General features: G+C 45.7%; 1 protein-coding gene and 1 long non-coding RNA gene across 13 annotated transcripts in view; one reads left to right on the top strand and one right to left on the bottom strand.

Moving 5' to 3' along the window:
• Positions 1–6385: 6385 nt before the first annotated feature.
• GGTA1 (glycoprotein alpha-galactosyltransferase 1 (inactive)) overlaps positions 6386–19752 on the bottom strand; it is a 46253-nt gene continuing 32886 nt past the window's right edge. For 11 of the 12 annotated variants that reach the window (XM_027772635.1, XM_027772638.1, XM_006150487.2 and 8 more), the window contains 2 exons: positions 14157–14294; positions 6386–8347 (listed from right to left, as the gene is read on the bottom strand). In XM_027772635.1, the coding sequence (XP_027628436.1) occupies positions 7654–8347; positions 14157–14294 (832 nt within the window). In that variant the 3' untranslated portion in view covers positions 6386–7653. The remainder of the gene's footprint in view (positions 8348–14156; positions 14295–19752) is intronic. The other variant, XM_027772637.1, reaches the window with a different exon arrangement.
• LOC102502087 (uncharacterized) overlaps positions 14322–19752 on the top strand; it is a 16921-nt gene continuing 11490 nt past the window's right edge. The window contains exons 1-2 of the long non-coding RNA XR_334817.3: positions 14322–14390; positions 15233–15339. This is a non-coding gene — a long non-coding RNA (uncharacterized LOC102502087). The remainder of the gene's footprint in view (positions 14391–15232; positions 15340–19752) is intronic.

The following is a 19752-nucleotide window of genomic DNA, read 5'->3' as shown; positions in this document are numbered from 1 at the left end:
CCAGGGAGGATGGCCACGCCACAATCCCTTCTCCATTCTCCTCTCGGGATCATGGGCACGCACGCACACGTGCCCGGCGTGAGTTTAAGCCACAGGGTCCGGGACTCAAACCACGGTTGACTGCATGGGAGTCCAGCGACATAGCCATTACGCTAGCTGCTGGTCCCCCTTAAACAGGAGTTACTACGATCCCGCCTCTTGTCTCTCAGTATTGACGGTAGTATGTTTGGATGTGAGCTACATTTCCTGTTTATTTCGCAGGGTGCAGACAGTCTGATGAGAGGTCATGGGACCGAAGAAGAAATGGTTACTAACTGGAGATGCAGGCTGCATGAAGCCCCGCCCTCAGGTACTACCTGTGGAGTCAGAGGTCTGCTAATAGAAGGAATTGTGCTGTAGCAGTGAACGGCATCTTCAGATCATGGTAGGAGGGAATAATTTACATGTATGGGGAGAGGGACCAGCAGATGACTTAATGTTTGCATTGCTGGACTCCCATGTAGCTGAGCATGGTTCGAGTCCCAGACCTGACATCTTGAAGCTCACGCAGAGCGAATGTACATGCATGCCCAAAATCCTGAGAGGAGAATGGAGGAGAAAGGATCATGGCATAACCATCCCCTCAGGGTGATTTCTCACTTCCTGTCTCTCTGCCTCTCTCTGTCTCTCCAGTGAGCACATGTGCCCTATAGCAAAAGTCTCTCTTAAAAGAAACAAAAAGTATGGGGAGAAGCAATTGACAGCCAGATAGCAGTAGTGGAAAGTGGTAGACACTTGGAGTGTAGATGCCAACCCACCACAATATATCCTTCTCTGAGAACTGCCCCCTAATGTAATAATACAATCACCCTCTGGTTAAACCTGCTGTGTGGAGTGTTTTCTTTCCCACGAGTTTAGTTTTAAAGGAGAAACCCTCGGGATCAGCAGTTGGCATAATGGCTATGTTGCTAGACTCCCATGTAGTCGACCGCTCGCGTCCCGGAACCAGTGTCTTAAACTCATGCTGCATGCTGGGTGCGTGTGAGTGTGTGCCCAGGATCCCGAGAGGAGAATGGAGGAGAAGGGATTGTGGCGTGGCCATCCCCCTGGGTGATGATTTCTCACTTTCTGTCTCTCTCTGTGTTTCTGGCGAGCGCACGCAACCTATAGCAAAAAAAACCTCTCCAAAAAAAGAAAAAAAAAAAAAAAACCAGGATTTTATTTGGAAATCCTTGCTCTCTAAAGTCCCATATAGAGAATGGCTTTTGTATTTGCTGTGAACATGAGCTGGGAGCTAAGCTAGAGCCTCTTGCCAGCTGTCAGGAGACTATTTCCTGGGTGTAAACGGACAGTATTATGCACCCCAATGTTAATAAAGTCCAAGAGAACTTTTTTATCCTTTATTCATGATAGAGCACGTGCATGTGCACAAGAAACATACACAAACACGTGTTCTCACACACGTACACACACAAGTGCCCTCCACAGGGTCTGGTAGTGTTGTAATCCTCCATGGCAGACCCCCAGCCTGTTGTATCCTGGGCACTCACATGCGTACCTTGAGTGTTTCTGGGCTGACCAGGCCGGGGACTTGAACTGTGGCAGCCTATGGGATCAGCCTCTCCTAAGCAGCACCTTCTTGATATGCCATGGAATACCCCCTCCATTTTTTTTTTTAATAGTGAAAGAGCCAGTCAGTGGAGGGTGGTTAAGGCAGCTGGATACCACAAGGCCAACTGCACAATTTAAGTCCCAGACTTGGAAGCTTGGAAGACACAGTGGGCATGTGTATGTATGTGCTCAAAATGCTGAAAGGAGTGAGAAATGGAGAAGGGCTTACAATGTGACCATGTCTCATGGGAGGGGTAGTGCTTTCCTTCTCTCTCTCTGGGGTAGGCACACATTCTTTGACAAATTAAAAAAAAAAGTATGCAAAGTATACATTTTAATCTCTTCTTATTTTTTCAAAGTTTATATATTTATTTCTTCCATGAGCAAGAGAGAAAGAGGGAGACAGTACCCCCCAAGGGGTTCTGCTATTGCACATGCATGTCCACTGTACTCAAGGAGGTCCCTGGACGTGAACCTGGAACCTTCTCATGTGGCACTGCCTCGCAGAGCATTGCATTTGACAGCTGCACCAACATTCAGCCCCTGGTCCAAGAGAACTTTGCACTGGATTTCTCAGCCTCAGTACTAATGATATTTTGTATTAGACAGTTCTTTTTTTTTTGGTGGGTGGGGGGCTGTCCCATGCACTGTAGAATGTTTAGCAGCATCTCTGGCCTCTACCTGCTGATGCCAACAGCACCCCTCCACCAGTTGTGACAACCAAAAAATGCCCCAGATGTTTCTGTGCCATGATGTCCTGGGGGGTAGGGACGGACGTGGTTCCCAGGCTGAGAGCTGATGTTCCCAGCTCTGGGCTGATGGAGCAGATTTAGCCCACGCATCACTGACCTTGAAGCAGCACTAAACCCAATGTCTCTGGATTGGAGCTGAGCCTGAAGCTCAGGCTCTAGCTTCTGATTTCCCATGCTGTGTACTACAGGGGAAAAAGTTCCGGGTGCAGATGTGACAGTAACTGCTTTATAATAAGACACATACTCCACACAGCCAGTGGTGCGGCAGTAATGTTCTGCAAAGCCGGACTCACATGGGTTCATGTCCTGAGGCCTCTCTGTACATAGCAGGTCTGTGTCTGCTCAGGTTCTGGGCTGGCTAAGGCTGGGAGTGGATCATGGTGTGAAGACCCTGTTATAGATGGTTGCCTGTTTCTCTCTTTCTGTCTCTCTCATGGAAGAAAGAAACAAATACACTTTTCAGAAATTTTAAGTGTTTTAAAGAAAAGCATTTCGTGGAGGTGTGATGGGTCCGGATGTTGAGTCTTTGATTCGTTCATTTGCTTAGTAAATTTCTGTTACACAGTGCCTGTGAGATAGGGGATGTGGTAGATGCCGGAGCTGACGCAAAGGCAGACCATAGCCCTGCTTTGAAGGCATTCGCGTCTTAGAGGGGTCCAGTGGGAATGTTTTCAGTTATAAATAAGAGAAAACCCACATCCAGCTGCTCCAGCCAGAATGGGACTGCATTTGCTCACACCTCTGAAGAGCCCACAGGTGGTGCAAACCTAGATGAGGCTGAATTCAGTGGCTCGGGGTTGTCACCGAGGCCTGGGTTTCCTTTGGCATCCCTGCTCTTCCCTTCCTATAGTCAGTTTCATCCTAGAGCTGACCTCCCTAGTTAAAGCAGCTCTTGGAATTACATGATTTCTTCTCTAGTAAAAGACCTGAAAGTCACTGGGTTTGGATTAGCTTAGGTCACCTGCCCACCTCTGATCCAGTCATCCTCACAGGAGGTTGATGATACATGCTGATTGGCTTAGCGTGTGTGTGTGTGTGTACACACATGTGTATATGTCCAAAATCCCAAGGGGCGTGTGTGTGTGTGTGTGTGTACACACACGTGTATATGTCCAAAATCCCAAGGGGAGAACGCAGAAGGGGTTGTAGTGTGGCCGTTTCACCTGGAGGAATGAGTTCTTGTTTTCTGTCTCCTGGTCTCTTTTGCCCTATAGCAAAAATCTCTCTCAAAAATAAAAATCTCAATTTGCAGTGAGCCCCTCTAAGGCTAAGTCCACCTCCCAGACATCCTTCCTCCACACACCCCCTCAGCCTTGCACTTACCTGCACCTCACACCTACTCAGGCTACGTGTTCCTGCTTCCCTAGCTTTAAACCTATATCTGGCTGTTGGAAACATTTTGGTTTGTCAAACTTCCCATCTTTAAATGCCCTAACAAAGGAATTGAGAGTTTTGATGGTGATTTATTCCATGTCCGCAAATTTCACAAACAAGACAGCTTAAGCGTATGTGTGTAAGAGAGCGAAGGAGGAAGCCTGGAGTGCAGAGAGCACAGGATTTAAAGTCAAAAGGTCCTGGGTTTGAATCCTAGCTCTGCAACCTTCCAGACCTGAGACGCTGGCTAGTAGGTTCTACCTGACCTCTTTTTCTCTCCTTAAAATGACTGTATAGTGTGTTATACATCCACTCTGCCTTTTCGTGCTGTGAGTATGCTATCACGCCTATTTTTCATCAGCACAGGGCACATTTAATAAGTGGTACATTTTTAAATACTTGTAACCATAAGTATTGGCATAGCTTGGGTTCCCACGTGGTGGTGATTTTGGCTAGGACAGATCAAAGACCTGTCATTCCAGGAAGGACAGAGAAGACCTTCAGGCCTTGAGCAGACTTTCCCCCTTCTAGCTACATGGAGTTCCCAGATTGGAGGTGGAGAAGGGGAGCTGCATTTCCTCCAGTATGAAATGTGGCCCGTGGTCGGTACTGTGTCCACACAACTACCCTGTGACTTCTCCAATTTGAGCCTCAGCTTGGACACTATCCTCTGTGAACCTCACTTTCCTCGTTTATGGAATGGGAATTGGGGCTGGCTCTGTGGCATGGCCGTAATGCACTGCTCAAGGGAATTCAGATTCCACAAGGTGACTACAGTTGGAATTCCAACTCAGTCTGCCTAAAACACACCAGGCACGAGCTTCCATGTCCAAGGTCCCAAGGGCTGGAGCACTGGAGGAAGGGGTTCGTGACGTGACCAGACCTCACAGAGGGTGCTTCTGTCTGTCTCTCCTATGCATGCACATGTGCTTCATGGTAGTAGAGAAAAAGAAATGAGAACAATGTTCAATTATTCCTCTATTGTATATTCATTGTATCTCACTACATCAGCCTGGTCACCTTTTACCTTTTATCCTATAAATGTACCTGCCCAGTTGCTGGGAACAGCTTTTCCTTCTGGCCAGATACATTCCACAGAGGTCAGGACTAATAACCCCCAGGGATGCCTATGGCATTGTTTTCTTCCTCTGCCCTGGTACCCCACCCGGGGTTTCAGGACAAGTTATTTTCCTAACAGTTCTTCCACTGGCAGTTCAGTCACTTAGCACATTGCTTTGGAAAGCTCTGTGTATGCATTTGTTATTTAAAGGCTTAAAAATCTCAAGTCTGTTCTTTGTAGCTTTGTAATAGTGGATGTATTTCCAGAAGGGCATGAGGACTTTTTTTAAGAATTATTTTTAATTTTATTTTTTCACTTGTTTTATTTTAATTTTACCAGAGAGAGACACAGACACACACACAGAGAGGGAAAGTGAGAAAGCAAGCTGCCAGGCCTGGGACTCGAACTGTGGTCAACCATGTGGGAGTGTCCAGCACCTTAACCATCATGCCACCTGCTGGTCCCGGGCATGCGGATTTTTGAGTCTAAGAACAAGAAATTCTTGGGTGGTGTGGTGATTAGGGTGCTAACCTCCCACATGGTTGACTGTGGTTCGAGTCCTGGGCCTGGCAGCTTGCTTTCTCACTTTTCCTCCCCCTCTCTGTCTTCCTTAGTGAGCCCACAGACCCTATAGCAAATTTAAATAATAATAATAATTAATAAAATAATTTTTAAAAAAAATTTTTATAACAATTCTGAATAGTGTTGGGAGAAAATACATAATCCATGACCAGGCCAGAATATATTGAGAAAATAATTTATTCAATTGTAAACCAGAAATTTTATTTAAAAAAAAAACATTTCAGAATAAATGAGATCTTGAATTTGCTCACTGGAGATTTAAATTTAAATGAATCTTAAAAAAATCACATTCCCTCCTAAGTAAACATCAGCTCTTCTCTAAACTTTCAGGGTAGGTAATTTCTTTGGTTTAGGAATTAAAGCATTAAACTTCCTACACCAGACCAAATTCAAGACACCTCAAGTAACAGAGAAATGAGATTCTCAAGTGACTCTAGTTTGTTTTGTTTTGTTAGGTGTGAAATTTTTAGCAACAATTGAAAAGTAGGAGGCACAGTGAAACAGTAAAGAAAATATAGGTTTTATTTTTATCAAAAAAGCCCACTGCAGGCCAGCCAAGTGACATAGTGGTTAAGGCAGCTGGATCCCACATGGCCAACTGTGCTGTTCGAGTCCCAGGCCCTGCGGCTTGAAAAAAATACTCGGCGTGCCCAAAATCTCTAGAGGAGAGTGGAGGAAAGTCGATTCCAGTGTGGTCATCCTCCTGGGGGTGCTTTCTCACTCTCTCTCTCACCTTCTCCAGCTCTCTCCAGTCAGCACAAGCACCCTAGAGCAAAAAAAAAAAAAAAAAAAAAATAGCAAAAGCCCCTTCCATTGTACATCAAGCCAGCACAATTGTCTTCAAAGTAAATGGCCTGAAAATGGAAACAAAGACCTAAACTGGAATACAAGAAAAATATAAATATATGTGCATATATAAACGTTGCCTCCTACTTTCCTTTACAAAGGCTTGCTTAACTTTAAATAACATGTAGGATTTCACAGCTTCTCTTAGAGAAGGGAATTGAATGTTAAAGCTGCTCAGTCATGAGGACTGTCTCCCCTAGCTTTTGTAACAAAATCAGTTGACCATTTCGTTGACATCTGGTTGCTACACTTCCATAATCCAGATGGAGCAGGGAAAGCTAGGTTACTTGGCAGGACGGCTTTGGCTCCAGTCCTCTCCTGTATGGCAGCCTTCCAGGTTGGAGCACGAAGTGCTGAGGGACCCTGGCATTCAGAGCAGGTGGTAGGACTCACTGATGAAGATCTGTCCCTTGACAAAGCCCAGGTCCTGGAAACACAACTCCTTGTAAGCCTCTTCAGTTCACCGCAGGCCTTTCCCTTCTCTGCCACCATTGCCACCCCCTCTCCAGGGACCAGAAGACACAGCTGCAGCATCCAGTAGACTGAATATGACTTAGACAACACAAGAAACATCTTCCATTCAAGTCCCGGTTGCTGTTTGTTATGTGGTTGAGAATGCTGGCCATCACCCACACTGCCACCTTGCATTCAATGCTGAATCAATGAAGTATTAAAGGATAGACCCCATGCCTTGTGTCCCTCCAAGATGCCACTGCCCACAGTGATCAGCCCTTCTCTTTCCACTCTTTTTGCTATTTCATGGCAAACTCACGTTGAGGCTTTGTTTTCATTTCATGTTAAGCACCCACTGGCTCATTTGGATTCCCTGGAGTCCTAAAATATTCACCACCATAATATCCACTAGATAGCTCCACCAATCTCCTGCACAGAAGCTTAACAACATCCCAAAGAGAAAAGGACATGTACTATAAATGGCCAGAAGCAATCTGCTCTTGAAGTCTTCTGAGGATTGGCAAGGTAGATGGTATCCTTATAGGAGTTCTGTTGCAAAGCAACACTACATTGCTTTAGACCCATCAAAAACAGGAAGACATTGAATTCAAGGGGACCACTCCCTACCATTGTATCTTGTTACCAAACGCTTCCCTTAGCACCCTTTTCTCCAATATATTATCTGACACATGTAAGTTTCTGGCTTTTTTTGGGGGGAGGGGGAGGCTATGACAAATTATTTTTGGTTCAGCTGATAGTATTTCCCCCAAACCTAGAAAAGATAAGAAATCACTGGGAATTTACAATGATTACCATAGATTCATTCTCCCATATTAGAGGGCTCAAAGTTATAAGGAGGAATAGTATGCATTTGTCATGTTGGTGTTTTGTTAGTAATTTTCTTTTTAAGCTAAAATTAAGTGTTACTTTTCCAAGGAAATAGCCAGAATAATACTCTCTCAAATACTCTCTCAAACTTACTGGCACCCTTTGAAGTCAGACGTTATTTCTCACCACATTATACTCTTTCGTCTGCCATGATATCTTGACAGTTTTAATATCTGAAGGCAGGCCTATATGATAATCCCAGCAGTATTCTGGGGATAAGATTTTAGTGGGTTTATTGAGAAGGAAATACTTGTTTAGGTGGCTTTCATCATGCCACTCAGCTTCTATGTCATTTTTCTTGTCCTGAAGGATTCCCTTAAGGCACTCCTGGGTGATGTTGAGAACCTGAGTGGGTGTCCCTCCAAAAATGGCTGCATGGTAATAAAAGTCACCCTGGCCAAATGGAATATAAGCTGCTGACTCTTTCCGTCTCTCGTAGGTAAACTCATCAGGATCTGCCTTGTACCACCAGGCCTGTAGCTGGGCCACCGACTGGCCCAGGGTTTCCACTCCAAAAGTGTCTTGGAATACTTGGTCCACATCCATGCAGAAGAGGAAGTCAACCTCATTCTTGATGTGGGCCACAATGTGCTCCGCGATGGTCTTCATGCGCATCATGCTAATGTCCTGCCACCTCTTCTCAGACTTGATCTCAAACACTTTGAAGGAACGCAGAGGACCCAGCTCAATCAAAGGCATCCTGGAGACATCATCCACCATGATGTAAAATATAACCCTGTGGCCAACCATGAAGTACTTATTAGCAGATGTGATGAACTCCTCCAAGTAATGCTCAATATATCTGAAACAAAGAAGAGATACAATTCACTTCTGGCATTCCTTCAGGAGACCACATGATATTCTAATCATTTTGTCTATTTTACGGTTAGAAGGGGAATGTTTCCTCCCTACCCCAGATGTGGCGGGACCTCTGCTAGCGTAACACTCCTGGCTACTTTACACCATTCAGTCACTCAGTCTTTGAGGAGATAGAATGACATATCTGACTGCCAGTTTTGGAAGAGCAACTGGGCATGCGGAGCCCTGTCCCTTCCTCTCCTCTTGTTCTTGGAAGCTTGCCAGTCTGAGAGAGCATGTTTTCCCAACTGTTCTGGGCCTTGCAGCAAGCTGAGTGTTACAGGCTCTACTCCGATATCCAGAGGCCTTTAGTGTCTAACGTGTTGGTGTCTGGGTACCTAAGTCTTTCTAATTCTGTGCTGTTTAGGAGGCCAAGGGCTTGTGGATAAGCCACATTCTCCAAAACCAGCTTTCAGTGGAATAAAGGTGATAATAACCACCATTTCCCGTATCTACCCATTTGTCTTATTCATCAGTTGATTCTGACTTCGGGCAGCCAAAGAGGGTCTAGTTCTAGAGTGTGCCTAAACATGCTAGCATTGCCCCAGTGTTGCTGCTGCCAGACAGGAAGCAAGGGTGATGTGATCCTTGGGTCCTCTAGGGATGCATTAAGCTCAACTACTTGCACTCATTCTCTGCTGTGGCACTGAGAATGGATCTCTCACCATGTTACACATGGTGAGCCTCTCACCAGTCATCTAAAACCCCAAACCACTGTCCACACATACTATTATGAAATCCATCCAAAATAACCTTGGATTTAACCTTAGCTATTCAGGGGGTGAGGGGTCTTTACTTTTTCCCCCTTAAAGACTATTTGTTTTAGAGTACGTCTAAGTTTAAAGTGAAATTGAGCCAAAAGTGCTGGGAGTTCCCTCATACCCCCTGCCCCACAGACACGGCCAGCCTCTCCCACTAGCATGTACCTGCGCCAGATTGGTACATTTGTTATGACTGACAGACCCACATAAATGACATGTGCCCACCATTCCAGGGGCATATAGAAGAGTTTCACTGTCCTAAAAAAATCCTCTATTCATCCTTTCTTCACAACCACTGATCTTTTTATCGTCTCCACAGTTTGTTTTTCTTTTCGAAAATGTCAGATTGTTGGAATCGTACTGTTTTGTAGCTATTCAGAATGACTTCTTTAACCTAGTAATTTGGACTTATAATTCTCCCATGTCTTTTCATGCTTGATAGCTAATTTCTATTTTTTCTTTCTTCTTTTTTTATTTTTAATTTTTTTTGAGAGGTTTTTGCTATAGGGCACTTGCGCATGCCAGACAGAGAGAGACATAGAAACAGAAAGCGAGCAATCACCCCCCAGGGGGGATGGTCACGCCGCAATCCCTTCTCCTCCATTCTCCTCTCGGGATCTTGGGCATGCACGCACATGTACCCGGCGTGAGTTTTAAGCCACCGGGTCCGGGACACGAACCGCGGTCGACTACGTGGGAGTCCAGCGACATAGCCATTACGCTAACTGCTGGTTCCCCCGATAGCTAATTTCTTTTCAGCAGTGAACAATATAGCATTTTCTGGGACCAGCAGTTAGCGTAATGGCTATGTCGCTGAACTCCTCCTATGTAATCTACCGTGGTTTGAGCCCAGGACCCGGTGGCTTAAAACTCATGCCGGGTGCCTGTGTGTGCGTGCCCAAGATCCGAAGAGGGAAAATGGAGGAGAAGGGATTGTGGCATGCCATCCCCCTGGGGAGGGGGTCATTTCTTGCTTTCTATCTCTCTGTCTTTCTGGCGAGCGCACACGCCCTATAGCAAAGACCTCTCCCCCCACCCCCCCCAAAAAAAAAAAATATATATATAGCATTGTCTGGATGTACCATGTTATTTTTCCGTTCACCTAATGAAAGGCATCGTGTTGCTTCCAGGTACTGGCAATTGTATGTAAAACTTCTAAAAATATTTGTGTGCAGGTATGTTCATCAGTTTTCCGTTCATTTGGTTAAATACCAACGAGTGTAATCACCAGATCACATGGTAAGACATTTATGAAGCTTAGTTTTGTAAGAAAATGCCAGACTATTTTTCCAAGTGATTGTACCATGTGTTTGGATTTTGCCCATTCTAGTAGAATATGTAGTGCTATTTTAACTACTTATATGTTTATTCAAAAAAGCATTAATTTCAGAATAGCTAAAAGAGAGGCTTTTTCAATACCAAGTAATGATACGTTTGAGTAAATGGATTTTTTTTGAATTTTTAAAAAAAATTTATTTACTCATTTACTTATTTTATTTTAACCAGACACACACACACACACACACACACACACACACACACACACACACACACACACACACACACACACAGAGAGAGAGAGAGAGAGAGAGAGAGAGAAAGTAAGAAAGCAAGCCACCAGGTCCAGGACTTGAACCATGGTTGGCCATATGGGAATGTCCAGCGCCTTAACCATCACACCACCTGCTGGCCCCCAAAGTAAATGGATGTTCTGATTACCTGATTTTATCATTATGGATTCAAGTACCAGGGGAAAAATTGTGTAAAACCACAGGTTGTATTCATGTGTTGAGGTTCTGTACCCCATAAACAGGTACATGTATTATGTAGTAATTGAAGATAAACAATGAAACTGGGACTAGCAGGTGTCATGGTGGTTAAGGGGCTGAATTCCCACATGGCCGACCATGGTTCTAGTTCCAGACCCGGCAGCTTGAAAACTACTCTGGGACCATGTATGTGAGTGCCCAAAATCCCAAGAGGAAAGGCACTGTGGCGTGGGGGTGATTTCTCACTTTCCCTCTATCTTTGTCTCTCTCCAGCAAGTGCATGCACCAGCAAAAACCTTAAAAAACAAAACAAACGAGAAAACATTATACTGATGCCTTCTGTAAGCTGAAGCTATAGACACTTGTGAAGCCCTGCTATGGATAGTATAAGAAGGAAGTCAGATGGCTTACTACAACTCAGTCAAACTCGTGCGCAGTAAGTGTGAACTGAATTTAATTTGCTGATCACATTTCCTACCAATCATAATGTTTGTGAGTGATAAATGACTGGCACCTCTTTTTGCTTTTTGTTGCTGCTTAGATTCCCTTTCTTTACTATGGAAATAAAGTATGTTTTTAATGTTGGAATTTGGAAACCTGAAGTTTACTGTATTGATTCTCTAAATGGAGAGAATGTATCTGAACACTATAAAGAAGGACTTGGACGTGGTTCTATGGCTGGTGGCCAGGTAATTCTTCAGTACTATGAAACGTCAAGAAAAATCTACTGTGCTCCAAAGCTTGGGGAAAATACTGACTGGGGTCAAGGGAGGAGGAACGTCATCATGCTGTTTGACATTATTTAGAGATTAAAGCACCAGAGTTGGCTCCTTGGGTTGTTATTTGAAAGCAAACCAAACATCACACCTCCTTAAAGTCCAAATTTATTTGTTGTGGGGATTTATTGCTGCCCAGTACACAGAGTCCTCTCTTGCCTCAGAACTGAGAGTGAGCAATGCTTTTGCCAGGATGTGTGATTTACACTTTAGCTCTGCAGACTGCAGTTGGGTGACTGGAGCTGCTGGGGGACAATGGGCAATGTTCTGAGCCTGGAAACACCAGGCTCAGATCAATCTGCAGTGAGGCTAGCTTGTCCCCTTTTGTGCCAAAGGATTATGTGAACTGAGCATTTGGCTCTTGACCCATATGACACAGATTCTTCCAGTAAAAATGTCAAAACCCCGTCATCACCCTTCCATATTAGAGACGCCACATAGGCCCTGGAATCGGCACCCTCCGTGCCATTGGAGTGTGAGTAGTATTATCACCGACAGCCGCGGTGATGGCTGTTGACTGCATTCGGGAAGGTTACCCTTGGAGAACTATCTGGTCTTCACAGAGCTTTCCTTGGGGCCTACCTGGCAAAGGTCAAGCTCGAATCAACCCAAGCCTTCAATTCTCTCTGTGCAAAGCCAGGGAATTGACTTCCCACATGGCTTTTTCAGAAGAAGTAAAAATGGAAAGACCCAGAGGGAAGGAAAGAAGAGGAAAATTGAACTTTGTTTTGTTTTGAGAAGAAATATTGAAAATGTTCCAATAAAGCCAAATGGGTTGTATTTTCAAACTAATATTATAGCTACAGCTATCAAGTAAGGATGATTGGAGTTTTTCTTTATCAAATGTTACAAAAAAAGAAATGGAAGCTGAAACTAGAACCTATCCAGGAGTTAGAAGAGGAAGTTCAGACCAGCCATATTTCCAGGACCAAATCCTCCAAGAGGAGTAAGTTAAAAGTGACCTGGAGAATCGGAGAAGTGGCTAATCTTTCTCCAACACGGAAAAGCCCTGTGCTTAGGGCACGCTGTGTGGAGAACCTGCTGTAAATCCCTCTGTCCTTGGTCCTGGGCCTTGAGCGTGTAGGAGAGAGAATGATGCTCACTTGGTGTCTGACACTTAGGAAGTTTCCAGAGGAAGCCATGGAGGCCATGGAGGCCAGCTGTGGGTGTTACTGGCTCTGGGTCCTGGGGGTAGCAGACATTTATGCCTGCAATCTGAGACCCTACCTCTGAGGTGGGGACAAGTGGACTCACTCACTATTGTTTCATTCTCTGTCTTTTGGAGCCTTGTCGAAAAGGAGAGTTAAACAGTCTCAAACATTCATCTGGGCAGCTGGTGGCACAGCAGTAATGCAAAACTCTGGGAGTCTGGACCCACAGGGAAAGGTCGCAGGTTCATACCTGGGGCCTCCTTGTGAACACCAGGTGCGTGCGCTCCTGGGCCTGCGGAGGCTGGGCTTGGACTGTGGCATGCGAGCCTTGTTGGAGGTGCCTGTCTCTCTTTCTCAGTAAATAAACGTTTAAAAAAAAAAAAAACGTTTAAAAAAAAAAAAAAAAAAAAAGCTCTTGGGGGCCAGCAGGTGGTGTAGTGGTTAAGAGGCTGGATTCCCACACAGCTGACCATGGTCTCAGTCCCAGACAGACATGCAGGCTTGAAGGGGCACATGTGCATGCATGCCCAAAATCCCAGGAGGAGACTAGAGGAAAAGGGATGTGGCATGGCCACCCCCCCTCCCAGGGGTTAATTCTCACTTTCCCTGTCCCTGTCTCTGTCTCTCTTTGGCAAGCACAAGTGCCCTATTTAAAAAAAAAAAAATCTAAAAAAAAAATTCTTGGGCCAGCCTGTGTCTTGGTGGTTAAGGAATCTGGACTTGATGTAGCCTACCACAAGGTTCAAGTCCTAGACCTAGTGGCTCATGTGCAAGTAAGCCCTGAATCCTGACAGGATAGAGAAATGGAGAAGGGAATGCAAAATGACCATGCTCCATGGAGCGGGGAGTGCCTTCTCCCAAGCACACCACTGTCTAGCAGATTTAAAAATAAAAAAGTTCCTTGGGCCAGCTGGTGACATGATGATTAGGGTGGCTAGATCCTACATGGCTGACTGTGACCAGAGTCCCAGACCTGGCAGCTGGAAAAACATGCCTGATGCCACTGCATGTGTGCCCAAAATCCTGAAAGGACAGAAATGGAGGGGAAGGGATTGTGGCAGGACCATCCCCTGTAGGAGTCCTTTCTCTCTCTCTCTCTCTCTCGCACGCGCATGACCTCTGGCAAATTAAAAATCAAAACAAAACAAAAAGAACAAAATAAACCCCCAAAAAACACAACTCTCACCTGATATTTCAGACAAGTCATACATAGCCTCATGAGTCCAAGGGGTCTCCTTAAAAACATTTTGACACTGGAAAAAAAAAGTCAAGGACCCCTCGATCAGTGACACCTACTTTCCGATAGCAAAAACCGTCAGTCCCACGGTGATTTTCTGTCTGGCATAGTAATTTTCTAGGATGGCTCTGTTGTAAGTGCCTTCCCACACCACCGGCGCCTTCCATCCAGTCATGGTTACCACCTCTGGGCGTTTCCTGGTGATGAAACGTAGAACCCTGTGAGTCAGAATGGCTTTGCTGAGGTGGGACGGGGGCCGCCCAAGGAAAAAAAAGGGTCAGCTATGATGTGTGGTGAGTGTCCGTGAATCCTGACTGTAGCTTAACCCCAAGCACACGGCTGGCGGGTGCAGCCTTTGAGCAACATCCGGGTGAGGGACAGAGGTTGTGGACCAGGTGTCTCTAGACTGTCCTTACAAGCCCTTACGGGGATCTTAGCCATACACCTCATACCCCTTTCCTTTCTTCCTGCTTGCTTTTTTTCCCTCCAACTTTATCCCTTTCTCTGCTTAATCTTACCCTTTACCTAAGCTGCCAATGGCATCTTTGGTGTGACTTAGCCCTGTGGGTGCCATCTGAGCCTCAGAAGACCCTAGTCCTACATGTAGGGGATGTGGAAGACAGGAGAACTGGAGGAAGAGCTCTTCCACTCTGCCTTCTGCCAGAAAGAGATTTCTGGGTAGGAATTTGGTTATTGACCAAACAAGGCCCCAGACTAAGGAGATGCTGATGTTCTCATTCATTTTACAGTAAAGGAGACAAAGGCACCCAGAAAGCAAGGGATTCGACAGAGGCCCACCAAGGCCAAGGCTGGGACACACAACTCTAGCAAAGACCCTCTCCTGGGCCCACGTTGCCTTGTTACTAGGAATACAAAAGGGGTGAGAGGGAGGTGTGTTTCCTGCACTGGCTTGGCCAACGCAAGCCCAGGAAGTGACGTAGGAGCAATAACAGAGCCCAGACCCTTGCAGGGAGAATGCAGGAAGGCCAGAGCTGCAGCGGGGCCAGCAGGGAGAGGTCCCTGCTGGAGAGGGTGGTGGAGATCCCCGATTAGCTCAGAACCTGGCTGTTTTTATCCTCTTACCTTGGGGAAGCAGAGGCTGACACCTTGCTTACCATTTGCTTGTACTTTACAGGGGGCCCATTCCAGCTCAACCCCAGTAAGGCCAGTGGTTGGGGCAAGGTCTTGACCCTTGCTGGGTCCTTGGAAGCGGCACTTGTGTGGCCCTGGTAAGGCTGTCAGGTAAGAGGGTACTTCCCATTCCCTATACAACTGGTCATGAGGCTGGGTTGCCTCAACTCCATCAGCAAGGCTGGGGCTTTCTGCAGCAAGGCTTGCCCCTGCCGCCGCCTAAGCAGACTCCCCATCACTCCTACCCAGGTCACCACACCCAGCACACTCTAATTCTGGAGCCATCACTGTCCTCCCACCCCAGCCCTGTGCCCTGCTCCCTGCTCCCAGCCTGCATCCTAGATCTCAGACATCGCTGGGATCACTACCAGGCTGGTCTGGCACCACCGACAGGCAGAAAGGGAGGCGCTTTCAGGCTGTACTCCCGGGCGCCCTACCTCAGCTCCATGCTCAGCACACAGGTGTGTCTGCGCTGCTCTGGGTTTCCTTCAGCCATGAAAGACGCTGCCATGCCAGGCACTGTCGCCCCCACTTCCCATCTAGCCCTTCCAGTGATGTCCACTGGTCAGGTCAGAAAACCAAGGCTCAGAGGAGCTTTCCCTGCCCTAGGCCACATAGTCACTGACAGTAGCAACGACATAAACTGAGCACCTGGAGGACCAGGCACTATGTGAAAAGTCCATCTCTCTGAGGTGGCTGTTACCTTTCTCCTTATTTTACTGAGGAAACTGTGTACCAGAGAAGTTAAGTAACTTGCAGGAGGTTACACAGCTAGAAAGGAGTAGAACTGGGATCTAAACTCAGATAATCTGACTCAAGCTGTGCTCTGAGCCACTGCCCAGCATGGCTTCTGATTATTTATTAATTTTGTTTTTGCTGTAGGGCACATGTGCCCACTGGAGAGAGACAGACAGGGGAAGGACAAGAAATTACCCCCTGGGGGATAGCCATGGTGCAAACCCTTCTCCATTTTCCTCTCAAGGACATGCATGCACATGGGCCTGGCATGTTTTCAAGCCAACAGGTCTAGGACTCAAACTGAACAGTTGGCCATGTGGGGTCCAGCTGCTTTAACCACCTTGCCACAGGCTGGCCCTACATTGTGTCGTCGTCGTCTTCTTCTTTTAAAGTTATTAATTTAATTTATTGTTATTATTTTAAAATTTACTATAGCACATGTGTGCACACTAGAGAGAGAGAGGTAGGGAGAGACAGCAAGAAGGAAAGTGAGAAAGCAAGCTGCCTACATTGCTTCTTCTTTTTTAAAAAAAATTAATTTTATTATTTTTAAGTTTGCTATAGGGCACATGTGCTCACCAGAGAGAGAGAGAGAAAGAGAGAAGGAAAGTAAGAAAATAAGCTGCCAAGTCCGGGATCTGAACTATGGTTGGCCATGTGGGAGTACAACACCTTAACCACTATACCTCCTGCTGGCCGCATCTACACTGCTTCTTATATGGACATTTACTTATTCTGCTGATAAAGCTGGGGTTAAAACCCAGATTTGTTCTGATCTAAAGATAACATCATAGGAACCTAAATAAATAAATAAATAAAATAAAGATAACAACATAGGAACCATCAGTTGGCGTAATGGCTATGTCACTGGACTCCCATGTAGTTGACCACAGTTCAAGTCCTGGACCCAGTGGCTTAAAATCACGCTGGGCGTATGTGTGTGTGTGTATGCCCAAGATCCTGGGAGGAGAATGGAGGAGAAAGGATTGCAGAGTGGCCATCCCCCCGGGGGGTGATTTCTCGCTTTCTGTCTCTCTGTCTCTCTGTCTTTCTGGTGAGTATACGCACCCTATAGCAGAAACATCTCAAAGAAAAAAAAAAAAAGATAACATTATAAGGCCAGCAGGTGGCATAGTGGTTAAGGCAGCTGAATCCCTCATGGCGAACTGTGAGGTTTGGGTCTGGACTTGGCTGCTTGAAAAACATGCAGGGTACATGTGCATGCATGCCTAAAATCCTGGGAGGAAGAGAGGTTGCAGCATGGCCATCTCCCCTGGGGAATGTTTTTTCCAGTGAGTGCACACACCCAACAGCAAACTTACAAAAAAAAAAAAAGAATAACATTATTTCCACTCAACTACTTATGCATTTTCATCAGTGCAGGTTGAGAAATAATGAGCTTTTTTGGTGTTTTTAGAAGCTTACTTGTTGCTTTTAGTCTCGTAAAAATCCTAGCTTTGTTAAATGACAGATTTTTCCAACCAAAAAACCCATATACACACAATACATGTACCTCATACTTCCTATAGCTGACATTTCTAGACTTAAACTCTCATTTAACACCACCCCATTTGCTGCAGTCTTGGTTTTAACCTGTCAAGGATCTTTTGGAAGTTCTAACTCAGCCTGCTACATATGAGCTGGGTATCTGCTAAGTAGACTATATATGTATATAGTCATTGGAAAAGTTATGATGCATTTTTAATAGAAAAACATAGAAAAATACATCATGACTTTTCTGACAACCCAATAGATACACATGCCCGTGACCCAGGCTGAGTGAGGTCGGGGTGGATTGTAGTGTGAAAGACCCCACGGAGGGTGCCTGTCTCTCTCTCTCTCTTTCATGGGATAAATATTTCTAAAATCTTGGGAAGAAAATGTGAAGGCAGTGTAGGTACACTTATTTATTTCTATTTCCTGTGCACCAAAGGCAAAGCAATTTTATTCTCATTAAATCTTTAAAACCACCCTGCGAAGTGGGTGCTACCCTCACCCCTACTTTACAAATAAAGAAGCAGGGGGTAGGAAAGAAGAAAGACTCCTTTGCCAGTTAGTTTATGTGAAACTGGGGCAGGTGATCCCTAGACGCTGTTTCCCAGGTCCCTGCTGTCTTGCTAAGCGCTGAGATCAGAGCGATGGGACCAGGTTCTGTCCCTGGAGAATCTCCCAGTCCCAGCAGGTGGTCAGCCGGCTACACCCTCTCATCTGTGAGGCCTCACCAGGAAGACCAAGTGGGACACTAGTGCCACTTTGGTTACTTGGGTGGAAGGCTTCCTTTGAGCAGAAAGAAAAAGTAGCAATATTAAAAATTAACATCTAATTAAAAATTAAAATGTTGTATTTCCCAGCTGTTAAATATTCAATTCCACTGACAATTCCAACATGCCGGCCACTTTATGAAGCCAGACAAAAGCTTGAAAATGCAGGTGGAGGGAAGGAGGGGTGGAAGGGAGGGAGGGAGAGATTAAGATCTGCTTCTTGGCTGAGTCTCTACATCAAAGAGTCTTCGTCATCAAAACCCCCCAAAAAAACAAAAACAGAAGTTAGACAGGGCAGCCCACATGTGCAAAAGCTGGTCCTTTTTTTTTTTTAAAAAAAAAAGATTCATTTAATTTTATGTATTTGTTTGTTTGTTTGTTTGCTATTACTCATCAGAGAGAGAGAAAGGGAGAGAGAGAAAGCAAGCCACCAGGTCCGGGACTTGAACCACAGTCAGTCATGTGGGAGTCCAGAACCTTAGCCAGCACACCATCTCCTGGTCTCAGCAAAAGCTGGTCTTTGACCATGTCAGCTGCCAAAGATCTCCATGATCACAGAGACCGGGCTCTAAAAGGAGGGAAAGTGCCAGGAAGGAGCTACTCAAATGCCTTTCTTCCGAACAGGCACCCAATTGTGTGACGTCAGTGTGGGCAGTCCTACCCTCATGGGCTAAAAGCTTCCTGAAAAATAAAAGGGCCCCATAACTGAAGCATACACCTCCCTAGGTTATCGATAGTTTTTTAGTTTTATATATTTATTCACAGGTACATTGTGGTACCCAAGGATTGGGTAGAAGTGTTAAAATGCTATCTGTAGTCGACCATGTTTGAGTTACGGGCCTGACAGCTTAAAACTCAAGCCAGGTTCATGTGTGTGTGTGTGTGCCCAAGATCCCAAGAGGAGAAGGGATTGCGGCATGGTCATCCCCCCCCCCGCCCCTGGGGGGCACTTCTTGCTTTCTGGCTCTGTCTCTCCAGCAAGCGCGCACGCCTTATAGCAAAAATATCTCTAAATAAATAAATAAAATGCCATGAATCAAAGCCAGACAGTAGGGGCTGGCAGGTGGCATGGTGATGAAGAGTCCTGGACTCCCACGTGGCTTACTGTGGTTCAAGTCCTGGACCTGGCAGCTTCCTTTCTCCCAGCAAAAGCTGGTCTTTCTAAAAAATAATAAAAGCTAGACAGTGGTAAAAGATGACTCTGTAAGGCAATATACATGGGAAGGTTGCCAGTTCAAGTCCAGAGACCTCCCTGAGTGTGCTGGCACATGTGTGGCCCATGATCCAGGCTGGCTGAGGGCTGGGTTGGACCACAGTGTCAAGACCCAGTTGGGGGTGCTATCTCTCTCAGAATATATAAATAAATAAGCTTTTTTTTGCGGGACCAGCAGTTGGCGTAATGGCTAGGTTGCTGGACTCCCACGTAGTCGACCGCGATTTGAGTCCAGGACCCAGTGGCTTAAACTCACACTGGGCATGTGTGCGTGCGTGTCCAAGATCCTGAGAGGAGAATGGAAGAGAAGGG

This window comes from Tupaia chinensis, unplaced genomic scaffold, assembly GCF_000334495.1.
Source record: "Tupaia chinensis unplaced genomic scaffold, TupChi_1.0 Scaffold000289_1, whole genome shotgun sequence".
Taxonomy (NCBI): domain Eukaryota; kingdom Metazoa; phylum Chordata; class Mammalia; order Scandentia; family Tupaiidae; genus Tupaia; species Tupaia belangeri.
The sequence above is the reverse complement of the archived record's forward strand: the minus strand, read 5'-3'. Positions and strand labels throughout refer to the sequence as shown.